General features: G+C 33.9%; 5 protein-coding genes across 8 annotated transcripts; all 5 read left to right on the forward strand.

The window, feature by feature from the left end:
• Nucleotides 1-773: 773 nt before the first annotated feature.
• On the forward strand, nucleotides 774-2,599 carry LOC104755587 (cytochrome P450 71B2). Of its 2 annotated transcripts, XM_019238759.2 has the most exons (3): nucleotides 965-1,188; nucleotides 1,262-1,730; nucleotides 1,816-2,599. In XM_019238759.2, exons 1-3 carry the CDS (start codon nucleotides 1,112-1,114, stop codon nucleotides 2,425-2,427), a joined length of 1,158 nt encoding a protein of 385 aa, XP_019094304.2. In that variant the 5' UTR covers nucleotides 965-1,111; the 3' UTR covers nucleotides 2,428-2,599. The 2 variants fall into 2 exon arrangements, with proteins under 2 accessions (XP_010476295.2, XP_019094304.2); XM_010477993.3 differs by having other exon boundaries at nucleotides 774-1,730.
• Nucleotides 2,600-4,579: 1,980 nt separating this feature from the next.
• Nucleotides 4,580-6,644, forward strand: LOC104755586 (cytochrome P450 71B2). 2 transcript variants are annotated; one of them, XM_087493961.1, is made up of 3 exons: nucleotides 4,897-5,109; nucleotides 5,183-5,642; nucleotides 5,747-6,644. In XM_087493961.1, exons 1-3 carry the CDS (start codon nucleotides 5,033-5,035, stop codon nucleotides 6,356-6,358), a joined length of 1,149 nt encoding a protein of 382 aa, XP_087350087.1. In that variant the 5' UTR covers nucleotides 4,897-5,032; the 3' UTR covers nucleotides 6,359-6,644. The 2 variants fall into 2 exon arrangements, with proteins under 2 accessions (XP_087350086.1, XP_087350087.1); XM_087493960.1 differs by having other exon boundaries at nucleotides 4,580-5,642.
• A 1,656-nt stretch (nucleotides 6,645-8,300) lies between these two features.
• LOC104755589 (cytochrome P450 71B2) lies at nucleotides 8,301-10,263 on the forward strand. 2 transcript variants are annotated; one of them, XM_019238779.2, is made up of 3 exons: nucleotides 8,643-8,853; nucleotides 8,927-9,392; nucleotides 9,482-10,263. In XM_019238779.2, exons 1-3 carry the CDS (start codon nucleotides 8,777-8,779, stop codon nucleotides 10,091-10,093), a joined length of 1,155 nt encoding a protein of 384 aa, XP_019094324.1. In that variant the 5' UTR covers nucleotides 8,643-8,776; the 3' UTR covers nucleotides 10,094-10,263. The 2 variants fall into 2 exon arrangements, with proteins under 2 accessions (XP_010476296.1, XP_019094324.1); XM_010477994.3 differs by having other exon boundaries at nucleotides 8,301-9,392.
• Nucleotides 10,264-14,683: 4,420 nt separating this feature from the next.
• LOC104755590 (cytochrome P450 71B2-like) lies at nucleotides 14,684-16,658 on the forward strand. Its single transcript, XM_010477995.3, has 2 exons — nucleotides 14,684-15,752; nucleotides 15,966-16,658. The coding sequence occupies exons 1-2, from the start codon at nucleotides 14,847-14,849 to the stop codon at nucleotides 16,572-16,574; spliced, it is 1,515 nt and encodes a 504-aa protein (XP_010476297.1). The 5' UTR covers nucleotides 14,684-14,846; the 3' UTR covers nucleotides 16,575-16,658.
• Nucleotides 16,659-19,200: 2,542 nt separating this feature from the next.
• LOC104759200 (cytochrome P450 71B2-like) lies at nucleotides 19,201-24,610 on the forward strand. The gene is made up of 4 exons (XM_087495271.1): nucleotides 19,201-19,308; nucleotides 20,304-20,812; nucleotides 23,340-23,691; nucleotides 23,863-24,610. The coding sequence occupies exons 1-4, from the start codon at nucleotides 19,201-19,203 to the stop codon at nucleotides 24,469-24,471; spliced, it is 1,578 nt and encodes a 525-aa protein (XP_087351397.1). The 3' UTR covers nucleotides 24,472-24,610.
• Nucleotides 24,611-25,404: the final 794 nt, after the last annotated feature.

Raw genomic sequence — 25,404 nt, forward strand, 5'->3', positions numbered from 1 at the left:
GTGTTTGTTGTTGCTATATATTTACCTTAATCGAAAATAATGAGAGGAAGGTTAACTACCAGACTGCAATTGTAAGAGGTTTGGATGAAAAACTGTCATAGAAATGTTTCATTCTCGTGGCATCAAGACTGAAGTCTAATCCATTGCTGGTTTTTGTGGTTATGGTTTGGCGAGGTTCTATTTTGTTAGCATTGAGATTGATTGTTGACGTGGTGGCTTTTAGAGAGTTCTGGAGGCAAAGCTGAGTTTGGCCCACATGATTGCTTCCGCTCTGTCCATTTTTATCATCAACCTAAATTTCCAAATGAAGCTAACATCCACAAAGATTGAATCTTTGGCGCCGACTAGAAGAGTTTACAAACTGACTTCAACTATCATATATAAAAAGACAATACTACTCACATCAATAATCTCCCAAAGAACAGACCCACACTATCAACAATCTTACTAAAACACTCCTCCCGAGACTTGCGCATCAGTATACGTGGAAGAGTCTCGATGGTCGACAATGACATAGTTCTGTGGTAAATGATTCGTGCAACTCCTCTTAGCAAAAGAAAATACTTATTTTATTTCAATGAACCAATCAATCAGTGGATCTTTGGACCACAAGACGATTATGCTTTTTGTCACAATATGCAAGATTTCAAAGAAGATCATATTTGGACAAAATCTTGCAACTTCTGTTAACTATTTACAACCATTCGATTTGAAGAGTTAACGAATCCAACACGTTATCAACACCTATCCACCCATCTTATAAACAAACATAACTGTTCGAGTAAAAGAACCAAAGAAAACAAAAAAAAAAAACAGAGGAAGCAAAAAAAATGGCGATCTTGCTCTGTTTCTTCTTGGTCACGCTTCTAACACTTGTGTCATCAATCTTTCTTAGAAAGATAAATGTCGCAAAATACAATCTGCCTCCGAGCCCTTCAAGTCTTCCGATCATTGGAAACTTGCACCATCTTACAGGATTGCCTCACAGATTTTACCATAAGCTCTCCATCAAATACGGTCCTGTGGTACTTCTTCGTCTCGGGTTTGTCCCAGTTGTTGTGGTTTCCTCGAGTGAAGCAGCTGAAGCAGTTCTCAAAACATATGACTTGGAATGTTGCAGTCGAACAAAGACGCTCGGGACAGGAAGACTCTCCTATGGCTTTACAGACATCACTTTCTCGCCATATGGTGAGTATTGGCGGAAAATGCGAAAACTCGCGGTTGTCGAGCTTTTTAGCCTTAAAAAAGTTCAATCTTACAGGTATATAAGAGAGGAAGAGATCGACCTTATGGTGAAGAAAGTGTCGGAATCGGCTTTGAAGCAATCTCCTGTGGATCTAAGCAAAACCTTTTTCTCCCTCACGGCAGCCATAACTTGTAGAGTAGCCTTAGGACAGAACTTCCACGATAGCGGCTTTGTTATCGATCAAGACAGGATCGAAGAACTTGTTACCGAGAGTACGACAGCTCTAGGAAGTTTTACTTTCTCAGACTTCTTCCCCGGTGGACCTGGAAGATTCTTAGATTGCTTGTTTCGTACGCAAAAGAGGATAAACAAAGTCTCTGAAGAGCTTGATGCGTTTTACCAGCATGTGATTGATGATCACTTGAAGCCATCAGGACGCAAAAGTTTGGATGCCCCCGGAGACATTGTTGCCTTGATGTTGGATATGATCGATAAAAATTATTATTTTAAGCTCAGTGTGGATAATATCAAGGCAGTCCTCATGGTAATGCTGAAGTTTTGGTTCATATATTTAAACTGTGATTTATATAACTTCTAAGTGTGTATATATGTTTTTATGTGATGCACAGAATATATTTCTAGCGGGGGTGGATACAGGCGCCATAACAATGATTTGGGCGATGACCGAGCTCGTTAGGAACCCTAAAGCGATGAAGAGAGTTCAAGAAAATATCCGAGCCACCCTCGGGGTCAAAAGGGAAAGAATCACTGAAGAAGACGTAGGAAAGGTTGATTACTTGAAGCATGTTATCAAGGAAACATTCAGATTACACCCACCAGCTCCATTTTTGGTACCAAGGGAAACAATGTCTCACATCAAGATTCAAGGCTACGACATTCCCCCGAGAACACAAATCCATGTCAACGCATGGACGATCGGACGTGACCCCAAGCGTTGGACAGACCCTGAGGATTTCATCCCTGAACGGTTTGAAAATAGTTCTGTAGATTTTAGAGGACAACACTTTGACCTATTACCGTTTGGTTCTGGCCGTAGGATCTGTCCCGCGATGTCAATGGCGATTGCTACCGTGGAGTTAGGACTGATGAATTTGCTATATTACTTCGATTGGAGTATGCCTGATGGGATGAAAGGTGAAGATATTGATATGGAAGAACTTGGTACTCTCACGGTAGTCAAGAAACTACCTCTTCAACTTGTGCCCCTTCATCGCTATTGATGAGCAGAAGAGCAATGCATGACATGGAAAGAGTACGAGCAGAAACCCTATAATTCGGACCGGTAGATATTATTTGTGGAATATAAGAATTAAGAATTAATTTATGGGTGATGTACAATATATCAAAAAACAGTGAAGTTTAATAAGGTTTTCTAATCAAAATCAATTAAAATATAGTAGTTCAATTCGTTGTAGGACAATAGACAGTAGTTCTGTAGTTAAGACATATCTAATGGCTTATGGCTACTATGGAAATTTCAAGCTACAGAGTGAAAGTCAAGTCTTACCAGCATCTACTTTCATCGTGTATGTGGATTTTTATTTGTCGGAACTATGGCTGATCTCTTGATTTATTTATTCAATTCAAGTGTCGTCTACATGAGCTGGCAAACAAGAGAAGAATCTCTGTCTCCGGAGCTTCAAAACTTCTTGCAAACATGCTCTATTCATACCGTGGAATGGGACTTTCTGTCGGGACAATGATTATTGCTGGATGGGACGAAACTAAACTTCATATCTTCAACATTGCCAAAACCATAACCACAAAAACCATCAATGGATTAAACTTCTGTCTTGATGCCACGAGAATGAAACATTTCCATGACTGTTTTTCATTCTCCTAGTTGCCATTGACGCAAATATTGTTACTCTGCAGCTGCAATTGTAAGAGGTTTGGCGGAAGAAGTGTCGTAGAAATGTTTTATTCTCGTGGCATCAAGACTGAAGTCTAATCCATTGATGGTTTTTATGGTTTTGGTTTTGGCGAGGTTCTGTTTTGGTAGCATTCATTGATTGTTGCATGGAAGCTTATGGAGAGTTCTGGAGGCAAAGCTGAGCTTGGACCATATGAATTGCTTCGGCTCTGTCCATCTTTTTTATCAACTTAATTTCCCAAATAAAGTTAACATCCACAAAGATTGTATCTTTGCATGTGTCTTTGCACCGACTAAAAGAGTTACCAACTGACTTCTATTATCATATATAAAAAGACAATACTACTCAATTCAATCTCTCAAAGAACAGACTAACAGAGCCACGGTATCAACAATCTTACTAAAACTCCTCCGGAAACTTGCGCATCAGTCTACGTGCATGGAAGAGTCTCGATGGTCTACAATGACATGGTTATGTGGTAAATCATTCGTACAATTCCTCTTACCAAAAGAAAAGCCATCGGTTCAACTCCGGTAAATGAACCAATCAATCAGTGGATCCTCCGGTAATTAGGGGGGTCACTCTAGCAGGGACAAACCAACTTTGCTAATGACATTTAAATGATTTACAAGCAAAAACAATTATTTTTTTATTTTAGGGGCTCAGTTGACACCGTCCCTTTAGGTCCGCCACTGGTCACAATATGCATGATTTCAAAGAAGATCATATTTGGGCAAAATCTTGCAACTTTTGTTAACTATTTAATTACAACCACTAGATTTGTAGAGTTAACGAATCCAACACGTTATCAATACCTTTCACTTACCTTGTAAACAAACAAAGCTCTCAAGTAACAGATCCAAGGACAACAAAAAAGCAGAGGAAGAAAAAAATTGTTTTTTATTTTATTTTATATATCATAATAGAAAATTAGCTATTTAACGAGTTCCATTATGCATAATTTAACTTATATATTCATATTATTTTAAATTAATATTAGTTGATAGTGATACAATAAAAATATTAGTATTATTAAACTAATTATGAAAGTTGGAAAAATATTAATATTAGAAAACTAACTATATTAGCATTTATAATTTTATTATTCATAATATGTTTTTTAACATTATTAATAATACATTATATAGCATAAAATATAATTAATTAATAAAATTATGTTAAAAAATTGTACAGATGAGAAACTCATTGGATTTCTCACCAATGAACATACAAAATTAAAAAAAAAAAAATCTCAAATTTTTCTACCCGACCAAAACTAATAGTACAATTGTGAGAGACCAATGCACATGCTCTTACTAAAACTCCTCCGGAAACTTGCGCATCGGTATACGTGGAAGAGTCTCGATTGTCGACAATGACATAGTTATGTACTTCTGTGGTAAATGATTTGTGCAAAGAAATTCTTCTCTGGTCCACTGATCTTAGCAAATGATTTCCGGACTTGTCAATCAGTGGATCTTTGGACCACAAGACGATTACGCTTTTGTCACAATATGTAAGATTTCCAAGAAGAAATGGGAAAATCTTGCAACTTTTGTTAGCAATTCACAACCACTCAACACGTTATCAACACCTTTCACCCATCTTATAAACAAACATATTCGAGTAACAGATCCAAAGAAGAAGAAAAAAACAGAGGAAAGCAAAAAATGGCGATCTTGCTCTGTTTCTTCTTGGTCACGCTTGTAACACTTGTGTCATCAATCTTTATTAGAAAGATAAATGTCGCAAAATACAATCTGCCTCCGAGCCCTCCAAGTTTTCCGATCATTGGAAACTTGCACCATCTTACAGGATTGCCTCACAGATGCTACCATAAGCTCTCCATCAAATACGGTCCTGTCATACTTCTTCGTCTAGGGTTTGTCCCAGTTGTTGTGGTGTCCTCGAGTGAAGCAGCTGAAGAAGTTCTCAAAACCCATGACTTGGAATGTTGCAACAGACCAAATACGCTCGGGACCGGAAGACTCTCCTATGGCTTTACAGACATCACTTTCTCGCCATATGGTGAGTATTGGCGGAAAATGCGAAAACTCGCGGTTGTCGAGCTTTTTAGCCTTAAAAAAGTTCAGTCTTACAGGTATATAAGAGAGGAAGAGATCGACCTTATGGTGAAGAAAGTGTCGGAATCGGCTTTGAAGCAATCTCCTGTGGATCTAAGCAAAACTTTTTTCTCCCTCACAGCAGCCATAACCTGTAAAGTAGCCTTAGGACAAAACTTCCACGATAGCGGCTTTGTCATCGATCACGACAGGATCAAAGAACTTGCTACCGAGAGTACGACAGCTCTAGGAAGTTTTACTTTCTCAGACTTCTTCCCCGGTGGACCTGGAAAATTCTTAGATTCCTTGTTTCGAACGCAAAAGAGGATAAACCAAGTCTTTGACGAGCTTGATGTTTTTTACCAGCATGTGATTGATGATCACTTGAGACGCAAAAGTTTGGATGCTCCCGGAGACATTGTTGCCTCGATGTTGGATATGATGGATAAAAATTATTATTTCAAGCTCAGTGTGGATAATATCAAGGCAGTCCTCATGGTAATGCTCATTTCTTTGGTACATTCATATATTCAAACTGTGTGATTTATATAACTTCTAGCTAAGTGTGTATAAATAATGATTTATGTGATATATATGCACAGAATGTATTTCTCGCGGGGGTAGACACAGGCGCCATAACAATGATTTGGGCGATGACCGAGCTCGTTAGGAACCCTAAAGCGATGAAGAGAGTTCAAGAAAATATCCGAGCCACCCTCGGGGTCAAAAGGGAAAGAATCACTGAAGAAGACGTAGGAAAGGTTGATTGCTTGAAGCATGTTATCAAAGAAACATTCAGATTACACCCACCTGTTCCGAATTTGGTCCCAAGGGAAACAATGTCTCACATCAAGATTCAAGGCTACGACATTCCCCCAAGAACACAAATCCATATCAACGCATGGGCGATCGGACGTGACCCCAAGCGTTGGACAGACCCTGAGGATTTCATCCCTGAACGGTTTGAAAATAGTTCTGTAGATTTTAGAGGACAACACTTTGACCTATTACCGTTTGGTTCTGGTCGTAGGATCTGTCCAGCGATGTCATTGGCGATTGCCACCGTGGAGCTAGGACTGATGAAATTGCTTTATTATTTCGATTGGAGTATGCCTGATGGGATGAAAGTTGAAGATATTGATATGGAAGAACTTGGTACTCTCACGGTAGTCAAGAAACTACCTCTTCAACTTGTGCCCCTTCAACGCTATTGATGAGCAGAAGATCAATGCATCACATGGAAAGAGTACGAGCGACAGAGTTCAATTCGTAGCCTTTCATCCCATCAATAAAGTTCTCTGTTCAAACGTCAATTGACTATCATCAGTAGTTCAATTCGTTGTAGGGACAATATACACAGTAGTTCTGTAGTAATGATCTACTATGGAAATTTCAAGCGACAGAGTAAACCAACATCTACTTTTTATTCTTTCCTAACCTAAATGGTAGAAAATGAATATTTTTTAAGTAAATTAATGACAATTGTCAGAGTTGTTACTAGAAGTCTTATTTTGGTAACTCTGATATAAATCCATGTGGACTCCAGGTTAAGTTCACATTAACGAATACTCATAAACTTAACATACGTTACCGACACGATATATACTACTGTGTAGTTTGGACATATATATATCCGTGTGGTGGATCTAGCACGTAACGTGATTTTGGGGTTAGTATTATCGATAGTCGATACTAGTTAAGACTTTAGAAATCAGACGACGACTTGGTCAAATATTTTGTCTCAGCTATTTTTTTATGATATCCTTCTTTTTTTGGTTAGTGGTTAATTCTATTGAAACATAAGACTTAATAATAGATAAAAGTTAAATTTTGATCTTTTTTTCTACAAAGAGTGAGAACTTAAAGAGGAGTTATAATCAAAGGAGAGGATGAGATTGAAAAGGTGGAAACAAATGATGTCTTAATCTTAGGCATGTAGAGGTTGGAAGTGAGTGAACCTAGTGGTGAGATGTGTGTCTGCTCCTGATACTGTTGGAGTTCATTTTTCACAATAATGATTATTTTTTGGTGTCATTTTTATTTGTTATAACGAAACTTTTGCATTTCTTGCTTTCCCTTTCAGTTATAAACTTATATTAATGGAGTAATGGTGATGGTCATTGATCACAAATTCACAACACATCATCCACAAATGTCACTTTCAACAACACTAAGAGACGATTCTAATATCATCGAAACAAACTTGCACGAAATCCTATTCTCGCTATTAATGTTTATGTCTGTTTCTGAATAGTTATAAATAGTATTTTATCCTGCCGACCAAAATACAAAAATATTATAGTTATACTATTTTTACTTTGTAATACCTAATTTGATACATTGTTGAAATATTCAAATTATTTATGGATGCCAATAATGGTATTATCTTCAACACTCAAAGTCAATGAATTACCGAAACAAACCTGCACGAAATCCAATTTTAGTTTAATAAAAATATAAAAATATGTCTGTTTTTTATAACTGGAGTCAATTTAATGGCCTATATATAGTACTGTACGTATTACTAGTAATACAGAAATGCAATAATGCAAGGAAATTTGGGTCTATAGTATATATATAACTTTGATTGATACATGGTAGTTGAAATATTTGAATTTAAAGATGAATGCCATAATGGTAATATGCAAATCAACAAACATGTTGCACCATCATCGATCATCAATACCTTTAAGGAGAAAAATAATTGGATTCGAACAAATCTACAGCTCTCAAACGACATCAGCCATTGACATTGTTTTTTAGAAACACTCGAAGACATTTACGTATAATATTTATATAAAAAAATGAATAAACGGAATAGGTCATGCATAAATTTGACAATCACATACCAAACAAAAATTTTGAAGAAAGTTCACATCTCAAAAGAAAATTTCTAATCACCATAAAATCTACTATTAAATTTCCAATTTCACATCATATTCATTAGGTAATATTCATACCTAACAAATCTGAAATTCACATAACTAAAAAACTATATACTATACACTCGTTGACAAGAAAAATAAATAATTAAAAAAGCAATCAGAGACTGCTTTGCTTATCCGCTGATAACTAATCTGAACAAATCGTATTACGACACGTGGGGTTTTGGACCACAAGGCTTGATGGTACTTCTGTCACATACTTGATTTCAACGAAGATAAGTTCCACAAATCTTGTAACTTCTGTTACACCTTCACAACCACTTGATTTGATGAGTTAACGTATCGACCTCTACGTCAATCAATCCCTGTTACTCACCATATAAAGAAGAGTCTTCCATGTTCGAAACTTGTATCTCCAAGAAACAGACCCAAAAATAGTAAGAAAAGAAAAAAAAAACAGAGAAAAATGTCGATCTTGCTCTGTTTCTTCTTAGTTTCACTTCTTAGTCTCGTCTCATTAATCTTTCTTAAACAGACTAAAAAATCAAAACTCAACCTTCCTCCGAGCCCTTCGAGTCTTCCCATCATTGGAAACATGCACCATCTCGCAGGATTGCCTCACAGATGTTTTCATAAGCTCTCACTCAATTACGGACCCGTGGTACTTCTTCGTCTCGGATTCGTTCCAGTTGTTGTAATCTCATCAAGCGAAGCAGCTGAAGCAGTTCTCAAAACCCATGACTTGGAATGTTGCAGCCGACCAAAGTCAGTTGGGACTGGAAAACTCTCTTACGGTTTCAAAGACATCACTTTCGCACCATACGGTGAGTACTGGCGAGAAGTGCGAAAACTAGCTGTCATCGAGCTTTTTAGCTCTAAAAAGGTTCAATCTTTTAGTTACATCAGAGAGGAAGAGGTCGATCTTGTGGTGAAGAAAGTGTCGGAATCGGCTTTGAACCAATCTCCTGTGGATCTAAGCAAAACCTTTTTCTCCCTTACCGCAAGCATCATATGCAGAGTAGCTCTAGGACAAAACTTTCACGAGAGTGGCTTTGTTATCGATCAAGACAGGATCGAAGAACTTGTTAACGAATCAACGGAAGCTCTAGGGACTTTCACTTTCTCTGATTTCTTCCCTGGTGGAGTTGGAAGGTTCGTAGATTGGTTGTTTCAACGACACAAGAGGATCAACAAAGTCTTTAAAGAACTTGATGATTTTTATCAGCATGTGATTGATGATCACTTGAAGCCAGAAGGAAGGAACAATCAAGATATTGTCACCTTGATCTTGGATATGATGGATAAACAAGAAACCTCAGATTCTTCCAAACTCAATATGGATAACCTCAAGGCAATCCTCATGGTAATAAATCTCAAAACCTTGGTTTCTCTTCATATCTCAAACTGTTGATTAACTCAAACTCTGTATCTTCTTTGTTATGTGATCTTTAGGATGTGTTTCTCGCGGGGATAGACACAAGCGCGGTGACAATGATTTGGGCGATGGCAGAACTCGTTAGAAACCCTAGTGTGATGAAGAAAGCTCAAGAAAATATTCGAACCACCCTAGGTCTCAAAAGGGAAAGAATCACTGAAGAAGACCTAGGCAAAGTTGAGTACTTGAACCACATAATCAAGGAAACATTCAGATTACACCCAGCACTTCCATTTGTTATTCCAAGGGAAACAATGTCTCACATCAAGATCCAAGGATACGATATTCTCGCCAAAACGCAAATCCAGCTTAACGTGTGGACGATTGGACGTGACCCCAAGCGTTGGACCAACCCTGAAGATTTCAACCCTGAAAGGTTTGCAAATAGCTCTGTAGATTTTAGAGGACAGCACTTTGATCTATTACCGTTTGGTTCTGGTCGAAGGATCTGTCCCGGGATGCCAATGGGGATTGCTACCGTGGAACTAGCGCTGATGAATTTGCTTTATTATTTCGATTGGAGTATGCCTGATGGGATGAAAGGTGAAGACATTGATATGGAAGAAGCTGGTAATATCTCCATTGTCAAGAAAATACCTCTTCAACTTGTACCTGTTCGACGTTACTGATGAGCAGTTAATGAAAGCTTTGATGACATGAAAATTGTATGAAGCGGTTTACCAAAAAAAAAGTGTATGAAGCAAAAGATGTGACATAATTCTTTTTAGATTTTGTTGTGAATTATATAAGAAGAAATGTTTGAATAATAAATCAAGAAATAATAACGTTTGTTCATGTACTTATACATGGCTCAAAGCACCACGACGGTTTGTGTCTGTGGTTTGGCTCACGCTGTTAAGCGACACCTGCTCTGTTTTCTAATACCTCTGTTTTTTTATGTTTTTTTTTTCAAATTTCTAAGAAAAAGGATGCATGTAATGTGTAAATAGGTTTTTTTTGGTTTGAATAAATTTTACATTCATTCAAAAAAAAAAAAACATGTTACGGTCAGTTGAAAATTATAAAATTTGCTAATGAAGTAGCAGATCTTCGAGTTTTACCACAATTTTTGAAATTATTTGGTTAGTTATGTAATCTGTAAAAATAATATTTGAATGTATATCAAGACATTTCATTGATGAATTGGTGGTGGAGGTGGCAAATGACGTTGATGATGTGGCGAAAGTGTTTTGACTTTTTGACTCAGCGTGAACGGAACAAAGCTGATCCATACGTGCGTGCGTGTGTCCTAGTCCATACTATACGATCTTCATCCATGCATACGTGAAAAATTGAAGCAGAAGAGAGATTCATGTTGGTAAATGTCAATCTTCTTCATTTTCCTTTTCCACTTATCCCTTATCTTAATAATTATCCTCCAATCTTGTTCGTTTACACCATCGCCGAAAATTACATCCTAGGAATCATCGGAATTGTGAACAAACGAAAAAGAAAGAGTTTTACTGAATAATAATTTTATGAAATTCTGCTCAATCGATTACAAAAGACATAAGGGGCTAGGGCACATACTTATATGCCCAAGAAAACATTCTGAATATTTTCACTAATGTTTTAGGATCTGATTACACTTGCACACACCTAGCCATTCTTTTTTTACTGGATTAGGGGCATCGCTTTGCTAGTACGATCGTCGGAGAGACAGCTGGTGTTGCAATCCCTACACTCATCATCTGTATGTATTCATGTTTTGCTACACGATATGTATCAATGTTTTAGATAATCCACTATTTAATAAAAAGAAGTACACAATATAGTTTTTATAGATTTTATATTTTTAATAAATGGTTACAAATAGTTACAAATAGGATATATATAGGTTATAGATTAATCCATATATTAATATTAATCGGTTATACCTAAATATTAAGGATTTTCCAAATTGATAATTGATATACTAATGGTAACAAATAAAATATTGGAGATATTCCAAATTGATAATTGATATATCTTAAATAGTGGGTTAGAAGATAGATTACGAAATAAAATTTAATCAGTGTATTATAGCACGTGTACTTATCTAGAATTATTAACAACATAAAACTTACAAAATAAGTGTCTTTTTTCAAGCTTCATATTTAGCATATGATTTTATCGTACAATGTTTTATCTAAAATTTTTTTTTAAAAATAATCACATAAATTATATATTTTATATAAAAATTAGAATATAAATAAAATTAATTTCTACCCGTGCTCTAGCACGGGTCTTAATCTAGTACAAGTAATAAAATACAAAACATAAACATAACTCAATTAATAAAAATTAAATCATTAACTCATCATGTTTTGACATAAAATTATAAACTTAACATGTTTAATCAAAACAATATTTTACCGAGATGATTGTGAAGCAGCAATCATGTAGTGCGAGTATATTATAGAATATTCATAATAGTCAATAAAATAATAAACAAATTAATTAAACCATGTGGTATTCAAAGAAATAAACAATGCCATGAGATCAATTAATAATTTGATCAAAGCATTAGTCATGTGGCACTAGTATATTATACGATATATATATATATATATATTAGTCAACAAAATAATAAACTAATCAATTAAACTGTGTGGTGTTTCAAAGAAATAAACAATAATTAATAAGCCATGAGATAAATTTATAAACTTTATCAACCACCGATTTCCTAAACCAACTTAAACCATTAATCTATCAAACCAAACTAATAACGCAACAATCAGTGGCGGATGGAGCAATAATAACATGGAGCACATATATTTTTTTTAACTAGAGAGTTTTGATTTTTCTTTTCCCATCTAATATTTTTAAAATTAAATAGTTCTAAAACACCAAAATTTTGAAAAAATTGTATGAAGAATATTTCATTGATTTTATAACATTTGAAGCATAAATTGGAAAAAAAATTGGCATCTACTGAATTTACAGATTTTTTTATTCATATGTTAGAATATAGACAATCAAATAAAGAAATAAACAATTGCATTTTGATATATAAGTACAAGAAAGAAAAAAAAAAATGTAATTGACAACCATTAAAAAAAAATCATGTAAATTAATAAGAGTGTAAGACACACAAAAACAAATGTGTATACAAAACGAAAAGACAAAATGTGGCAAACCATAAAAATAAATAAAAGCAAAATGAAATTGGAAATATTGGACACATCATTCCTAGCATGTTCTAGACACCAATTATTTCTATTTAATAGTAGTAAACTATAACAAACACTAGTTATAATCATTTTTATTTTAAAATGAGCATGGAGCACGTGCCCCACCAACTCTTTCTTTGGATCCGTCGTCCCCTGGCTACCATGCATAATAGATCTCAATGATAGAGCATTATTTATAGATGATTGTGATTCGTAATCATAATAGAAAACTAATACTGTCGTACTTATCTGTATTAGTGATGGGAAATCAAAAATTAACTATTGAAACGAACGTCAGCTAGAGATTTTGGTGTAGATCTCTCTTAGCATTTTCCTAACGAACATGTTTCTCTTTCATGATAATTTTCTCGATAGAAAATGTCATCGGAAATTGTCAATTAAATTGAATAATTATTGGTTCAGTTCTCGGTATTAAATCATACTAGTATGTTACTATATATTGCAACAGCAAACTCTGACCAAAAAAACTAAACAATAAAACAACGATTATATATATATATATATTTTTTTTTTTTTTTGTCGGCAAATTAGTTTAATCTTTATGATGGACAAATATAAAAACCATAAAGCGACAGAAGATATATTATGGCCTGATACATGATATTCTTGTTTGAACTTTAATGTATCATATATGCATGTAAATTTGACCATGTAAACTCTGACCAAATAATCTAAACAACAAAACAACGTTATATAAATTTGATTTTATTTAGTTTAATCTTTATGGTCCACATTTAGAAAACTCATAAAACTGCAAGTAACTTACTACGAAAATATATGATATATAGACTGATACATGATATTCTTGTTTAATCAGAATCGTCATCAACGAAAAAAAAATACATGATAGATAGATACTATATAAATATCAAATTAATGCAAAACTACAAGTAAACATCAAGGGAGCTAATTTGATCGCCCTAAGTGTTACTAAAAGGATCGTTTACAATCATATGCAGCTGCAGGGCATTCAATGTAGTTGCATGATCTTTTCATCTAAGAGAGTTTTTGTTTTTTTTTGTTAAAAGGTTTAGAGAGTTTTTGTTGCTTGTATGTGATGTCTTTTTAGCTCTCTTGAAACCAGTTGATTGTTTAGGATCCTCAATTTTTTGTAGTGACCCTTGTCATAGGGTTTGCAACTTGTAAATATTTAAAACAGCTGCTTGTAATGAATCATTCAGACGAAAAAAAAAAAACAAGTACACATAAACATAAAGAATTTGAAAATATGACAACTAAATTTATAATAGAAAATTGTAAATATAATTAACCCATGCATATTGCATATTATGCTAATTATTAATTTTAAAATAAGTTTTATCTAATAGTATTTTTTTCTTTTATTAAACTTTCTTGTTTCAATTTAAGTATAGACTTTTAACTATATACTTACAAATATATATTTTTACTGTAAAAATATTTTTAATTTTTTGTTATATGTTAGCATATATCAAAATCTGATTAGAATAATTATTTATACATGTGTTAAAATTTCATCAAATAATTGATATATGTTGCGTTAGTCAATTTATATAATGATATTGGATATTTTTATTATTTTATTATTTAAACATGTGATTATTTTATTTTACAATTTACTCTATTCTTTAATTTTTTTATATTCTTTCTTTTATTACGTTTAGTTATTGTATAATTTTAGTTTAAATCTAAATATTTAGAAAAAATAAAATAATTTTAATTATTACATTTTAATATTATAACTTATCATATAACTACTTTTTCAAAAAAAAACTTATTATATAATTAGCTTTTTGTTTCTATTGAAATTTGATCGATAAACGTCTGAGTCATTACATATATAGTTTTATATTAAACGTTATAATGTAATATATAGTTTTATATAATTATATTAAACGTTATAATGTAATATATATATAGTTTTTATATTTCAAGTTTTCAACACAGCCGGTCAAAGATTCAGATGGAAAGGGTAGAGGATATTACAAATTACAAATAAGAGTTCCCTGATATACTATAAAATGGAGATCTAATTATCATATACGCGTTTTGCTGTCACAAATTAAAAAACATAGAATTATTATTTAGGCGCATGTGACATTTTATAGAATAATCTTCGAATGTTCTATAAAGATCGTCTTCAAGGGCAGCTACTAATCATCAACATCACTTCCAAGTCCAAGAAAAAAAAGTAGAAACAAAACAAAGATTCCAAAAAAAAAAAAAAAAGATGGAGATTATGCTCTATTTGTCCTGGGTTTTGTTGCTTGCCCTCGTCTCCATTGTTTTTCTAAAGAAGAAGAACCAACGACTTCCTCCGGGCCCTCGGGGTCTTCCGATCGTCGGAATCTTGCACCAATTCACCGGAATCCCTCACAGGTGGTTTCATCAGCTGTCACTCAAACACGGACCCGTGATGGCTCTTCCTCTAGGGTTTACGCCAGCTGTTGTTATCTCCTCAAGGGAAGCAGCTGAAGAAGTTCTCAAAACCAAAGATGTTGAGACATGTACTCGACCAAAGATGTTCGGGGCGAGTAAACTCTCGTATAACTTTAAAGACATCACTTTTGCACAGTACACTGATACTTGGAGAGAGAATCGTAAAGTCTCGACGGTGGAGCTTTTGAACTTCAAAAAGCTTCAAACTTTCAAGTCCTTGAGAGAGGAAGAGATGGATGTCATGGTGAAGAGGATATCCAATTCGGCTTTGGAACAATCTCCCGTGGCCGTGGATATAAACAACATCTCTATGTGCGTCGTTTCCCACATCTTATGTAGATCAGCGTTAGGACAGAACTTGCACACGAACAAGGTTTTCGACGAGGAGAAAATCGTACAGCTTGTTATGGAAGGCTCCCTAGCCACAGGTCATTTTGGCTTCTCTGATTTCTATCCTGGCAAGTTAGGAAACTTTGCAGATTGGCTGTTCCGAAGAGAAAAAGGGGTGCTAGGGAGAATGTTTAAGGAGCTTGATGATTTTTACCAACATGTGATTGATGAACACTTGAAGTCATTGGATGGACCCAAAGGTACAGATCCTTCTGCCGATATCGTTGCCGGGATGCTGCATTTGGTTGATAAAAATGGAAATCCTGGTTCCAAATCCAATCTTGATCAAATCAAAGGAGTACTCATGGTACGTAAAACCTTCTATATCATTCAATAATATTTTTTTTTTCCTTTTTATTTTTTAATATATATATATATATATATATAGTGGCTAATGATGTATCCATCTCCAAGGTTGACTTTTTTTTGTGTGGACCGACAACATATTTTTTCTTATAGCTATATGTGAATCTACTCTATGTATACATGTGTTTAATATGTGTGTTGATCATGCATGCAGAATCTTTTTCTAGGAGGGATAGATACAGTTGCCATAATTATGATATGGGCAATGACAGAGCTCATTAGACACCCAAGGGCGATGAAGAAAGCACAAGAAGAGATTAGAGCTGCCCTCGGAGAGAAAAGAGAGAAGCTCACTGAAGAAGACCTAGAGAAAGTTGAATACTTGAAGCTCATAGTCAAGGAAACATTCAGGTTGCATCCATCAGTTCCAACTATACCTAGAGAAGCAATGTCTCCAATAACGATCCAAGGCTATGATATCCCTGCAGACACGCGGATCTACATCAATGTATGGGCAATTGGACGAGACCCCAAGGTTTGGGAAAACCCTGAAGAATTCAATCCTGAGCGGTTCATGAATAGTGATGTCCATTTCAAGGGACAACACTATGAGTTGTTACCCTTTGGTTCTGGTCGGAGACTCTGTCCTGCGGTTGGAATGGCCAGCAATATAATAGAATTTGGGCTCTTGAATATGCTTTACTTCTTTGATTGGAGTTTACCTCATGGGGTGGTCGCCGAAAACATTGATATGGGAGATATTGGAAATATCTCTTTTTACAAGAAAGAACCTCTCCTCCTTGTTCCCGTTAAACACCATTAACGAGATCGTCACAAAAGTAATTTCAAACATTTGCAATTTTGTTATCGATTTTATCAATAATAAAAGTGTTTTTATTTCTTACTATATGGAAGACTTACTTCTTATTAGATAATTGTGATTCGTAATAAAAATAGAAAAATTAATACTAGTACTCACTATCTTCTATAGTAATACACTAATACAGTACTATAATAGTGTAATACAGTACTACTTATCTCTTACTAGCATTTTGCCATTTTCCTAACGAACATGTTGTTTCTCTTTCATGATAATTTTCCTCGATAGGAACGTCATCGGAAATCGTCAACTAAATTAAATAACGATTATAACATAAATTTGGTTTTATTTAGTTTAATCTTTGTGGTCGACAATTATAAAAATCATAAAGCTGCAAATAAAATACTACGAAGAGATATGATGGACTGATACATGATATTCTTGATTAATCAAGAGTCGTCATCAACGAAGAACAAATCCATAATAGATATTATATATTACTCCCCCATTTTTATAAAAGATATCATTTTGATACATTTCACACAAATTAAAAAAATATTAAAATATATATATGTCTTTATTTATTAAGTGTTTAATAAGTTAATTTAATTATAGTTTAAGGATAAAATTAAAAATTTAATGTAAAATATGTATTGATTATATAAAATAATACATTAAAATTATAAAATGACATTTTTTGTGAAACAGAGAAAAATCTTCAGAATGACAATCTTTGTGAAACGAAAGGAATAAATTAGTTGATCAAAACTGCAATTAAACATTAAACATTAACATAAATAATCTGAAAATACTAAATTTAATTTATAACAGAAAACTGTAAATATAATTGACCCATGCATATTTACTATTAATTATTAATTTTAAAAACAAATTTTCTATAATAATATTTTTAATTTTAGAATTTTTCTTGTTTTATTTGAAGTCTATTTTTTAATTATATACTTACAAATATAAATATTTTATTTCTATTTTTAATGTAAAATATTTGTAATTTTTGTGATATGTTAGCATATATCAAAATCTAATTAGAATAATTATTTCTACATGCACTAAAATTAAAATTTTCATCAAATAATTGATAGATGCTGCGATTCTGTTAATTACTAATTTTAAAACGTTAAACTTATAAAATTTTATTATATATTTTAATTATTTTTATACATTAGAAAATGTGATCATTTTGTTTTACAATTAATAATTTACTATATTATTTCAGTTTTATATGATTTCGTAATATCTATATATATATATTTATGTTTATTATGTTTACTTTATAGTATAGTTTGAGTATTAATTTATATTAAATATTTAAAATAATAATTATAATTTTATTATTATATAATTAGATTTTTGTATCTGTTGAAAATTGTCTATAAACGTCTGAGTTATTACATATATATATTTTTAAATTGAAGGTTATCATGTGAGTCATTACATATATATTTTTATATTAACCATTATCATGTGGAAAATATCCTGTAGCTAGTTTTTATTTTTCAACACAGCCGGTCAAAGATTCAGTACGTTGAAAAGGTGGAGGATTATTATAAAACGGGAACCCCTTAATAATAAGCGTTTCTCGTGATACATATATTATAAATGTTAATTGTCATATACGCGTTTTGCTGTCACAAATTAATAAAACAAAATTATCATTTAGGCGCATGGCATGTGACATTTTATAGAATAATCTTCAAATGTTTCTATAAAGAGCAACTTCAAGGGCAGCTAGTGATCATCACTTCCAAGTCCAAGACAAAAATAGAAACATACAAAACTAAGATCCAAAGAAAAAAAAAAATGGAGATCTTGATCTATTTGTCCTGGGTTTTGTTGTTTGCTCTCACTACAAGAAAACCTGCGTTTTGTGACATCAGTAATCGTCACAAATGGGTCGCAAAACACCTGTTTACGACATTTGAGCGACGACCTCTAGTAGTCACAAATTTCTCGTCGCAAAATGACAAGCGTCGCAAAAGTGTCACAATTTTGCAATGATTTTGTGACTACTAAATTTGGTCGTTTATAAGCGACTCCTTTAAGACTGTAAGTTTTAGTCGTAAATTAAAGACCAAAACGTGATTGAATTTGGAAACGCGTATATACGACTACGTTAGGACGAGTTGTGCGTCGGTGAATCATGACGAAAATATGGTCGCAAATAAGTGACAAAGGTCGTCTCAATTTAGTCGCAAGATAGTAGTAAATTAGACGACGTATTTGTGACGCTTTTGTGATTCATGTGTATTTGAGACGAATTAGAGACTCCTGGTTTGGAGAGAAATAAGCGTGTCATTAGTCACTACTATTATTGTTTTACCAATTTAGAAAGCTGAAATCAAATGCTAAAAATCCTGACAATTCAAATTTGAAACCTAAAACACCATATTGACCAAAAAACACAATCCATAACCAAAACATTAACAACATTCATGTTCCAAACAACATTCATGTCCCAGAAGAGATAATTCAAGTTCCAACAAAAGAGATAATTTCAAAAGAGAAAACAAACATAAACAATAAGTTCAGAAGAGTAGAAGAAGATTAATTCTGAGAGGTAGAGAGAATGACTAAACCGTTTTCATTGACGGTTTGTTCATTGGCAGGTATGGAGGCTGGTGTAATGCCATCTCCGGTGGCTGGTGTAGTGCCTTCTCAGGTGGCTGGTGCAGTGCCTGCATCAGTTGCAGGTGTAGTTGCTTTTGATCGATCTACAGTCCATCTAAACTGTTAGAATCAATGAAATTACAACAATAGAGCAAGATTAATCCTTTACATGACTATAATCATGAAATGCATTTAAGTTATGATCATTACAAAGCATTAGTAAACATTACCTAATATATATTAAGCAATGTTTAAGATTTTTAAGAAATTCTTACAAAAGTTTAGAATTCTATAATATTTGTATGCCATTGATTATATTTTCCATGTCTAAGGTTGTTGTAATCAGTAGAAGACATCTAATATTGACAATGGTATAAATTTGAATAGAGAAATGTCCAAGAAAAATATAAGCGTCGCAAAGTCGTTACAAAGTCGTCCTGAACTCAGGTATTAGTCGCAAATAGGTGACCGTAGATTTGTTCCATTTTGATGACAACACATAAGAAAATGCCCAACAAAACAGAAAAAACACCAAAAATTCATATTGAAACTTGCAGCAAGCACAGGCGGCGCTTAGGGTTTGTAGAGAAGAAGATGAATTGTGTGTAAATTATGTTTTTGCCCATCTGTCAGTTTTTTGCGTCTCAAAGTGGTCGCAAACTATGACAGGTGAATATTTGTGACGATTTTGCGACTTCATTTTGGGCGTCTCAAACATTAGGTGAGTTAGATACTAATGTTTCCAACGTTTTCTAAATTTATTTTGCGATTGATTTGTGACGGAACAAAAAAACTTTAAGAGAGTTACAAATAAGTCTTATTTTGTAACGATTTAACGACGGCTTTTTGCAACCCTGTTCTTTCCGTCCCAAATTAGTCGCAAACTACGACCTTTTTTGGACCAGTCTTAAAAGCGTAGCAAAAGGGTCCGCGATTTGCGACTACTCGCCGACTTCCCAACATCGTCGTTAATTTGCGACTGATTTGTCTTGGTATTGGTGTTGGTCGTTAATTGGTCACAAATACGTTACAAAGTAGTCGCTAATATTTGCGACTAGAATTTTGGTCACAACCAATGGTCACATATCGCAGGTTTTCTTGTAGTGTCTCTTCTCCTTTATTTTTTTAAAGAAGAAGAATCAACGACTTCCTCCGGGCCCTCGGGGTCTTCCGATCATCGGAATCTTGCACCAATTCACCGGAATCCCTCACAAGTGGTTTCATCAGCTGTCTCTCAAACACGGACCCGTGATGGCTGTTCCTCTAGGGTTTACGACAGCTGTTGTGATCTCCTCAAGCGAAGCAGCTGAAGAAGTTCTCAAAACCAAAGATGTTGAGACATGTACTCGACCACAGATGTTGGGGGCAAGGAGACTCTCGTATAACTTTAAAGACATCACTTTTGCACAGTTCACTGATACTTGGAAAGAGAACCATAAAGTCTCGATGGTGGAGCTTTTGAACTTCAAGAAGCTTCAAACTTTTAAGTCTTTAAAGGAGGAAGAGATGGATTTCATGGTGAAGAAGATATCCAATTCGGCTTTGGAACAATCTCCCGTGGATATAAACAACATATCTATGGGCCTCGTCTCCCACATCTTATGTAGATCATCTTTCACTACAAGAAAAAGTGAATATTGTGACGGAAAAATTGTGACCGTTTGTTCCGTCGTAATATTATGACGATTTAGATACGAAAATGTGACGTATTTAAAACGGTCATATCTAAGTTACTATTTAGTTATAATATTGTGGCCGACATAAAGGTAACTAATTTTGGTCACTAATTGTGTCGAATTTGTTACAAAATATTTAGTCACACATATAAATACGGATTTGTAACAAAATAAGGTAACTAAATTATACGGTTTTTGTGACTATATTTATGTCACTTTTAGTTACAAATATTTTGTAACTACCTAGTCAAAATTAGTCACTATTTTAGTTACCTTTGTGTGTTAGTCATAAATTGTGACATAGTTATTACCACTTTTGTTACTCTAATTAAATAATAAATGGTTTCAATAATGGAAAAAAAGAGAGAGCTGAAAATACAATTTTTTCAAAAGAGTTCAAATGACAAAAAACAATCTGAAAATTATTACTTACATTCGTCGTCAGTAGTTAATTCGATATCAGAATTCTCATTTTCAGCGTCTGATCCAACTTCTTCTTGTAGTATTGGATCATCAAGATCTTCTGGTTGACCATCTGGATATAATAGTGTCTCAACGTGCAATGAATCAGATTGGACAACATAATTAGTGTTATCATATAAATCACAAGTCACATGACCAATAAAAATTGGTATATAGATTTTACAAACAGTTTTTAAAATTACTAAAATTTTCCTATTTTAGTGACATAATGCTAAGAATCAAAAAAAAAAAAAAAAAAAACATCTGACTGCCAACCCACAATCCACGATCTTTTTTCTTCGTCCATGATTTCTGCGTTTTTATACCCCATATTTAATGGATTTGACACACACACATCATAATTTTTTTCAATCGATCGCAAAAAGTATGATCATCCTCCTCCTAGGTTCGAAATCCTAATTACAGTGAGTACTTTGCCACTTTTCTCAATATATAGATTTTCAATAACAAGAATAATTGGTCTAGGTATGTTTGTAGGAGCGAGAGAAACATGGATATTGAAGATGATATAATCAAATTCTTAGACAGAATTACGAGAGGTATTTTGGATCCATGACTAAATCAAAGTTTTTAGTTTTCTCGCTAAATTACTATCACAGTTTATGTAGAACAATTAAATTCTGCTCCACAGGTTAATCAGGGTCTTTGGTTATCTTGACAGATACTTTATTCCTCGGAGACGCATTCCATCACTGAGTGAAGTTGGCTTGACATGTTTTCACGACCTGGTTTGTCATGCATACCCCTATGCTTCTAATTTTTCACTGCCTCAAACGTTTCTAACGGTTTATGCAATTATGTACTTCAGATTTATCGTGAGATGCATGTGTTTTATTGTTTGGTTTGAGTTACGTACGGTTGGTGTATTGGGCGTGAGTTGTTTGGTCGTGAGTTGTCTGTTTGGTCGTGAGCAAATTTTTTAGTCACCATATATGTTATTGGTTGGTCGTGAGTTATGTGTGTATTGGTTTGGTGTATGATAGCTTATGTATTTATTTTTTATTTCTAGGCTGCTGGATCATCTAAACATGGTCATATCTTTGGACTTGGAGACCATCTGTTGGTGTCTCTTCAAGTGTACCACAATTTGGTGAAGAAATAGAGACAATAACACATCGGATGCAGGAGATGGAAACTGATCTGAAAAAAAACTTTGAAAAAAATCAGCAAATCCAGAAAAGACTTGAAGCTATGGAGAAACTTGTTGAATCTTTTGCAAGTCAAAATGTCTAAATCCAACACCACTACCAAGACCATCCACCTTTATCTAACTACTATGGTTTGTTTGTATTTCCTTTCAGTTATGTTTATGGATTAACTTTGTGCTTGGTTTATATTTCCTTTCAGTTGTGTTTATGTATCAACTTTGTATTTGGATGTTAGTTTGTTTTCTATATATTATCGTTTGCATATTATTTTTAGTTTTCATGTTTTATTCTAAAATTATATATTTGTTGAAATATGGTGAATAGATTTAATATTTTAAAAAAATCTAGGAACGTGAAATGTCACAAATAAATACAAATTATGGTAATTAAAAAAAATTAAAATTAAAAAAAAAAATTAAAAAAAACAAATAGTGACGGTTGTGTGTCTCTAATCGAGTCACTAATTGTGTCTAGTTTGTGATTGTATTTTGGTGGCAAAAAGTCACAATGTAGTGACTTAAAAATAGTACTAATTTGTAACAAATATATGACATTTTTTGGGTCATGTTTTGTGTCATATTTGTGACTCTATTAACCGTCATAAATTGCAACTTTTTTGTGACTATTCAATTATCGTCACAACTTGTGACGAATTGTTACTTCAGAAACGTCACAACTGTTTATGACTTTTTTGTGACTTACACCCATTTGTGACCATTTTATTGTGACCTTCTTCAATCCGTTTCATTTTCGTCACAATAAAGTATTTGTGACCAAAAATTAATATATTATGACCATTGAATTGGTAACAATATTCACTTTTTATTGTAGTGTTTAGGACAGAACTTGCACACGAACAAATTTTTCGACGAGGAGAAAATCATACAGCTTGTTATGGAAGGCTCCCTAGCCACAGGTGAATTTGGTGTCGCTGATTTCTATCCTGGCAAACTAGGAAACTTTGCAGATTGGTTGCTCCAAAGAAAACGAGTTATACTAGAGAAAATGTTTAAGGAGCTTGACGATTTTTACCAACATGTGATTGATGATCACTTGAAGTCATTAGATGGACCCAGAGGTACAGATCCTTCTGCCGATATCGTTTCCGGGATGCTGAATTTGGTTGGTAAAAATGGAACTCCTGGCTCCAAACGCAACTTGGATCAAGTCAAAGGAGTACTCATGGTACGTAAAACCTTATATATTTCATGCATATCATTCAATAATACATTTCTTTTCTCTCTTTTTCTTTTTTTTTTTGGTGGGTCAACCACATATATATTTTTTCTTATAACGCTAGCTATATGTAATCTACGCTACATAAGTTTAATCTGGGTGTTGACCATATGCATGCAGAATCTTTTTCTAGGAGGGATAGATACAGTTGCCATAATTCTGATATGGGCAATGACAGAACTCATTAGACACCCAAGGGCGATGAAGAAAGCACAAGAAGAGATTCGGTCTGTCCTCGGAGAGAAAAGAGAGAAGCTCACGGAAGAAGACTTAGAGAAAGTCGAATACTTGAAGCTCATAGTCAAGGAAACATTCAGATTGCATCCATCAGTTCCAACTATACCTAGAGAATCGATGTGTCCAATAAAGATCCAAGGCTATGATATCCCTGCAAACACGCGGATCTACATCAACGTATGGGCGATTGGACGAGAGGCCAAGGTTTGGGAAAACCCTGAAGAATTCATCCCTGAGCGGTTCATGGATAGTGATGTCCATTTCAAGGGACAACACTATGAGTTGTTACCCTTTGGTTCTGGTCGGAGACTCTGTCCCGCGGTTTCATTTGCCAGCAGTACAATAGAATTTGGGCTCTTGAATATGCTTTACTTTTTTGACTGGAGCTTACCCGATGGTGTGGTCGCCGAAGACATTGATATGGGAGATATTGGAAATATCTCCTTTTACAAGAAAGTACCTCTCCTCCTTGTTCCCGTTAAACACATTTAACGAGATCGTCACAAAAATAATTAATTTCAAACATTTGTCATTTTGTTTGAAGGCTTTTAATTAAGTACACCGTTGAAGATATTGTTTGTTGTATCTTTATCGATTTTATAATTAATAAAAGTATTTTTATTTCTTACTACATATGAAAGACTTAATTACTTCTACAATGTTAGAAACAACTCAATCCTCGGTACTTTTATTAGATAATTATGATTCGTAATAATAATAAGATTAATACTACTAGTACTTATCTCTATAGTGCTAATATATATTCGTTCCAGTTTTTGTTGTTGTCATTCTAGTACTATAAAATTTTTATTTTTATAATAATTATTGTTTTAGATTTCCAATACATTGGTAAAAATATCATTTTCATTTTAACTGTTGTTAGTGTTTTGACTAAAAAATAGAATGTATATTAAAAAAAAACTGAAACAGAAAATTTAGTTGTTTTCTTAGTTAATTTAAAAAACGTTAAACAATAATAATTTAAAAACGAAGGGAGTAACAAAAAATTAAATTAAATTTCTTCTCTTACTTCATCCTCTCTTATCTCTCTTCGACAAGCGACAGTTCCAAATAACTTATCTCCGGCAAACCTTCCCTGTCCAAGTGTTTCCCGGCCGGCGTCGACTTCGTTGACGTCGGTCGGTGATTTCCTTTTGTTTTGTTTCAAATCTCTGTTTGTTTTACAAATCCCTAATAATTTGGTCAATGATTTCTGAAATTCCATTGGCTCTTTTGCTTCAATTCTTCATGATTTTTCTCTTCTTTAGGATGAGTTTCTTTCCGACCACAATCCGGCGAGTCTTCCGGTGGTGTGACGATGCCTTTCCGCTGACGGTGTGCTCAAACCGTGTCCCTTGTTCTTTGATTGAAATAGTTCCTCATCCGCTTTGTCGATTCTCTTTTGTAATGAAATCCTTTTTGAGG

Source organism: Camelina sativa, chromosome 17 (genome assembly GCF_030686135.1).
Source record: "Camelina sativa cultivar CO46 ecotype springtype chromosome 17, ASM3068613v1".
Taxonomy (NCBI): domain Eukaryota; kingdom Viridiplantae; phylum Streptophyta; class Magnoliopsida; order Brassicales; family Brassicaceae; genus Camelina; species Camelina sativa.

Bases quoted from the DNA above. Each gene is read 5' to 3' on its own strand.
- LOC104755586 (XM_087493960.1), top strand. From the start codon at position 4,752: ATGGCGATCTTGCTCTGTTTCTTCTTGGTCACGCTTGTAACACTTGTG. The intron at 5,643-5,746 runs GTAATGCTCATT...ATATATGCACAG, and splicing joins ATATCAAGGCAGTCCTCATG to AATGTATTTCTCGCGGGGGT.
- LOC104755589 (XM_010477994.3), top strand. From the start codon at position 8,496: ATGTCGATCTTGCTCTGTTTCTTCTTAGTTTCACTTCTTAGTCTCGTC. The intron at 9,393-9,481 runs GTAATAAATCTC...TGTGATCTTTAG, and splicing joins ACCTCAAGGCAATCCTCATG to GATGTGTTTCTCGCGGGGAT.
- LOC104755590 (XM_010477995.3), top strand. From the start codon at position 14,847: ATGGAGATTATGCTCTATTTGTCCTGGGTTTTGTTGCTTGCCCTCGTC. The intron at 15,753-15,965 runs GTACGTAAAACC...TCATGCATGCAG, and splicing joins AAATCAAAGGAGTACTCATG to AATCTTTTTCTAGGAGGGAT.
- LOC104759200 (XM_087495271.1), top strand. From the start codon at position 19,201: ATGGAGGCTGGTGTAATGCCATCTCCGGTGGCTGGTGTAGTGCCTTCT. The intron at 19,309-20,303 runs GTCCATCTAAAC...GTTTTCTTGTAG, and splicing joins TTGCTTTTGATCGATCTACA to TGTCTCTTCTCCTTTATTTT. The intron at 23,692-23,862 runs GTACGTAAAACC...ATATGCATGCAG, and splicing joins AAGTCAAAGGAGTACTCATG to AATCTTTTTCTAGGAGGGAT.
- LOC104755587 (XM_010477993.3), top strand. From the start codon at position 831: ATGGCGATCTTGCTCTGTTTCTTCTTGGTCACGCTTCTAACACTTGTG. The intron at 1,731-1,815 runs GTAATGCTGAAG...TGTGATGCACAG, and splicing joins ATATCAAGGCAGTCCTCATG to AATATATTTCTAGCGGGGGT.